The sequence below is a fragment of the Nannobrachium achirus genome (assembly GCF_963921795.1).
Source record: "Nannobrachium achirus genome assembly, chromosome: 14".
NCBI classification, from domain to species: Eukaryota; Metazoa; Chordata; class Actinopteri; order Myctophiformes; family Myctophidae; genus Nannobrachium; species Nannobrachium achirus.
Genome location: NC_137821.1, coordinates 22450164 through 22454940, shown reverse-complemented (window position 1 = coordinate 22454940; position 4777 = coordinate 22450164). Strand labels below are relative to the sequence as shown.

Below are 4777 nucleotides of genomic sequence, written 5' to 3'. Positions count from 1 at the left end.
CTTATATAAAAAAATCTAAACTTACTGGCTACAAGCTTACATCCTACACACAGACATGTAGTGTATGTACAGTACAAACAACAGGAAATACTTTCATTACATTTGAAATCAAAATGGACACTAACATTACAGAGTTAAGATTGTCCAAGTGGCAGCTGCTAGCAGCATGGTTACAATCCCTTTATGTCGCTGCAGTCGGGTGCAAACCTTGTACGTCCAAAATATAATTATTTTAAAAACATAAAATAGCAAACATAGCTAATCTACAAGCTCACAATCTGTTGTGGTGCAACATGCACGTTGTGAGCTTGTGAGATATCTGCTATTTTCACTACTTTTGTGATGAAGTAGGACATTAATTTACGAACCATATGTACAAAGTTGAAATGTAAAAATGCAAGGTTTCTGCACTACAGCGACAACATCATAATAATAAGCCAGTTTTACCCCAATCACAATTAAAGGTTGCCATGCACCGAGGACGTGGCGATTGATCGATACCAAAATGGCCGGTATGTTGCATCAACGCTATACATGTAGTTGATGCCTCATTCATACAGGTTGATTTGAGAAGAAATCTACCTTGTTCTGAATAAGAAATGCATTGCTTTATAACCACATGAAATTTGCGTTCTGTGTGTATGTATTTAACTCATAACACAGACGAGAGTTCCGAAAATATATATTTTCGGGTGAATTAATTGGACGAAGAAAGGTAGCCTAGTAATGGTAGTGTAAGTTAACTTGTTTTCTATAGAGTATTTGTTCAGTAACAGGGGTGTCCCTATCTCTTCAGCTCTTAATTTGAACAAAATACATTTGCAGGTGGGACATCAAATAGTCTCCAATCAGAAAAAAGAGAACCCATTATCAGTGTTCCATTTTCAATTTTGTCTGCTCATTTCTTTGGGTCATCACTTCCAATCTTTCACGAGTTTATCTTGTGTCCTGTATGAGTTCTCAATCCTGATTTTATTAAATTGGTATCACAAACGGAAAATGTATTTTATGTTCATTAAAGAGACGAAAAAGGAAAAGAAAACTAAAGGGGAGATCCCTGTTACTGAATAAACACAATGGTTACTATACAATCACAATATAGAGACATTTAACACTTATATATAAAAATAAACTATCACTTACACTACCTTTTACAGATGCTGCTAATACATTTGAAAAGAGGACAATGACAAGGACTAAAATCAAACATGTGCAATAGGATCATTAATGGAGGAGTGACGTGTTGATGGGAGGGTCTATACCGCTTTGTCACATGATGTCCATGTCTCTAACCGCTCCTGACCTCTTCACTGGGGTGGGACTGCCGTGTCATCAGTGTATGTGATTGTTGCCGGGATCTTGTTACAACAATGGCGTCAGAGTCACATTGTAACCCAAAGGTGTCCTGCTTTTTTATGACATCACAGTTCAAGAGTGATGTCACGCTGCAACTTAAAAAGTGTCCTGCCTGTTTTTATGACATCATAGTTCAAGAGTGATGTCACAATGCTACTGAAAAAGTGTCCTGCTTGTTGCGATGACATTGCGGTCAAATGTCACTTCAGATCACTCAGACAGCGGCAGGGTTCTCGTTGGCGCTGTGACATCGTCGGTCAGAGTGATGTCACTTCTTCTCGTGTCCCAGACGTGCCATCGTTGGTGGGCGGGGCTGTTGTCGTTTCCGTGTTGCCATCGGTCAGAGTGATGTCAGGTCCTGGACCTCCACCAGCATGGCGTCCTGTTCCGTTCTCAACTGATCCCTGGTCTGTAGACGCCCCACCAACTCTGTACTGAGCTCTGGAAGGATTACACACACACACGTTCGTCACTTTTCCATTCCCACACTGTACACAAAGGTACAGTACTACAGTTACTAAAGTGAGAGAGACTGGAAAATGTCTTACAGAGTAATGCTTATTGATGAAACATTGGTTAACTTTGTGAAAACCCGCTTCTCTGCTTCTCACATCAAGTGTCAAAAAAAGAACCTGACGAGCACAAGTGATGTTGAATAGAAAACAATACATGATTAAACTCTATCACTGCCTTTTCTTATTTATATTCATCAAAGGGTGGGTTGATAATCATTCATTGCACCATAATGTTAGCTTGTTTTCTAAATTAAATATTTAAATCGGGTAAAAGGGGTACTTGGATTCAGAAAGGGGACACTGAAGACAAAAAGATCACTTGAGTCTAGACCAGTAGTTCTCAAACTCTTCAAGTGTGTGTGTGTGTGTGTGTGTGTGTGTGTGTGTGTGTGTGTGTGTGTGTGTGTGTGTGTGTGTGTGTGTGTGTGTGTGTGTGTGCGTGTGCGTGCATGCGTGCGTACCTTGTATAGCCTGGCTGAGAGAGCCACACAGACCATTTAACTCCTTTATACTGAATGTCACCAAGTCAGCGCGCTCCAGTGTCCTCCTGTTCACCCCACTGTCACCACCAACCACTGGCACCTGAGTGGAACAAGGACCATTTACAATTCCTTCACAATAGTGCCTCAAGAAGCTAGGATACCAGGTAAACAAAGAACATGGCGTCAGTCAGACCAATCATTAAATGATATTTCTATCCCAACACTCAATCCTCCATCCACCACTCGTGTCGGTTTCCTCGCGCCTTAGCCCCTCCCCTGAGTGGGGCGGCGAGGAGCAGAGACGATGAAGGAGGAATGAATTGGGTATTTTTGAGTAAAATAGAGCTTAATTCGTTAATGTGTGTTTTGTATTAATGATCAAAGTAACTAATAACCAAAGCTGTCAATTAATTGTAGTGGAGTAAAAAGTAGCTTGTATCTGCTATTTTAAAATAGGATCATAATTAGGGCTTAATTGATTAATGTATGTTTCGTAATAATCTAAATTGGCAATGTAACTAGTAACAAAAGATGTCACATCATTGAAGAGGAGTAAAAAGTGCAATAGTACAATATGAAAGTCATTTTAAATCAAGTACTGTACCACTGGCTAATCTGTGTTGTCATTGCAAACGTTTGTGTTTGTGTGTGACGTCACACCACAGCTGTGCCCAGCCTTTAAAAAACAAGGTCAATAGGACAATTAATTCATCCTTAAAACCCGAGACAGTCGTGTGAGTGAGTTAGACGTACAAACACCATGCCCAAAAACAAAGGCAAAGGAGGTAAGAACCGCAGGCGCGGGAAGAACGAGAACGAGTGCGAGAAGAGAGAGCTGGTGTTCAAAGGCGACGAGCAGGAGTACGCCCAGGTGGTCAAAATGCTGGGAAACGGATATCTGGAGGCGGCATGCTTCGACGGAGTGAAGCGGCGATGTCACATCCGAGGTAAACTGCGCAAGAAGGTGTGGATCAACGCGACGGACATCATCCTGGTGGGGCTGAGGGACTACCAGGACGACAAGGCCGACGTCATCCTCAAGTACAACGCTGATGAGGCCAGGAGCCTGAAGACGTACGGAGAGCTGCCCGAACACGCCCGCATCAACGAGTCCACCTCCACGTTTGGCCCCGGCGACGACGACGAGATCCAGTTCAACGACGACGTGAATCAGAATGACATGGATGACGACAACGAGATTGATGATATCTGAAGATCTGGTTCTCGAGGTCAGGTCTGGGGACGAATTGATGGACCCCTATGGGTCGAACAAATGGAACCAAAGGGAGCCTGATATAAATAACAAGGCACAAGTTGACACCTCGACAGAGAGCCAACTTGCCCACCCACATATAGGCAGCACTGAACAGCACCAATCGCAGTACTTGCACACTCTGCTGGCAGACAGGTAGGGCATATATGTGTCATTTTATAACCATAGAACGTGACGGGTTACAGACATTGGACCGAGCAGTGTTTTTCGTACTTTCTGCATTCTGGATTCACCATCTAAATATTAATTTACGGAACTTCTGTCTACCGTCTGTCTGCATGCTGACATCACTGATACTAAACAGTGTCGCCACCATGGTAACAGCTGCATGCTGAAACAATCCCCGACATCACTGACTGACGTCACGGAACGCCATGTATGGGCATAAACGGTGGAACAGTCTGCATGCTGACATCACTGATACTAAACACTGTCGTCACCATGGTAAGAGCCACTTGCTGAAACAACACCCAAATAATGTCTGTCTGACAAGACAGAACTACAGTTCTCAAATTTGGAAATGACATCACAAACTGGCCTGGAAACGGAACACCATAAATGGCCATAAAAGATAGCCATATAAGAGATCTCCATATAATGTATGGGCATGAAAGGGACACAGACAGACAGACAGACAGACAGACAGACAGACAGACAGACAGACAGACAGACAGACAGACAGACAGACAGACAGACACACACACAGACACACAGACACACACACACACACAACGGGTATTGCACAACTGGACGTCAATGGTGACTATTCTGCCCAACCTGCACTGACTGGTCTGGGTTCTTTCTCCAACATACTTCTGAGACTCCTCAGGGACATTCAATCCCTCATATACCTCATATACTGTACACTCATATAGTGTGCACACCCCAGGCACAGGACTCGCTCCAGGAATGCTTTACAAACTAAAACCCAAGCCAAAGACAACCCCGGATAGGTAAACAATAGAAATAAAGTAATTTCTTCTGTGAACTATTCCTTTACAATAAGATGTGATTTGGCACAATCGCCTCGGTTTTCTCCTGGAGCAAGTGGAAAAGGTTGCTCTAGAGAGGTAACACTGGAAATCTCTGTTGGAACTGTTAGCCCTGCAACCAGATTCTGGATAAGCGGTTGAACATGGATGGATGGATGG

The 4777-nt window shown here is 43.1% G+C and overlaps 1 protein-coding gene across 1 annotated transcript; it reads left to right on the top strand.

The window, feature by feature from the left end:
• Window positions 1–3113: 3113 nt before the first annotated feature.
• Window positions 3114–3566, top strand: LOC308297910 (eukaryotic translation initiation factor 1A, Y-chromosomal-like; the record flags this gene model as incomplete). Its single annotated transcript, XM_080741474.1, has 1 exon — window positions 3114–3566. One exon carries the CDS (start codon window positions 3114–3116, stop codon window positions 3564–3566), a length of 453 nt encoding a protein of 150 aa, XP_080597600.1.
• Between the last annotated feature and the right edge of the window lie 1211 nt (window positions 3567–4777).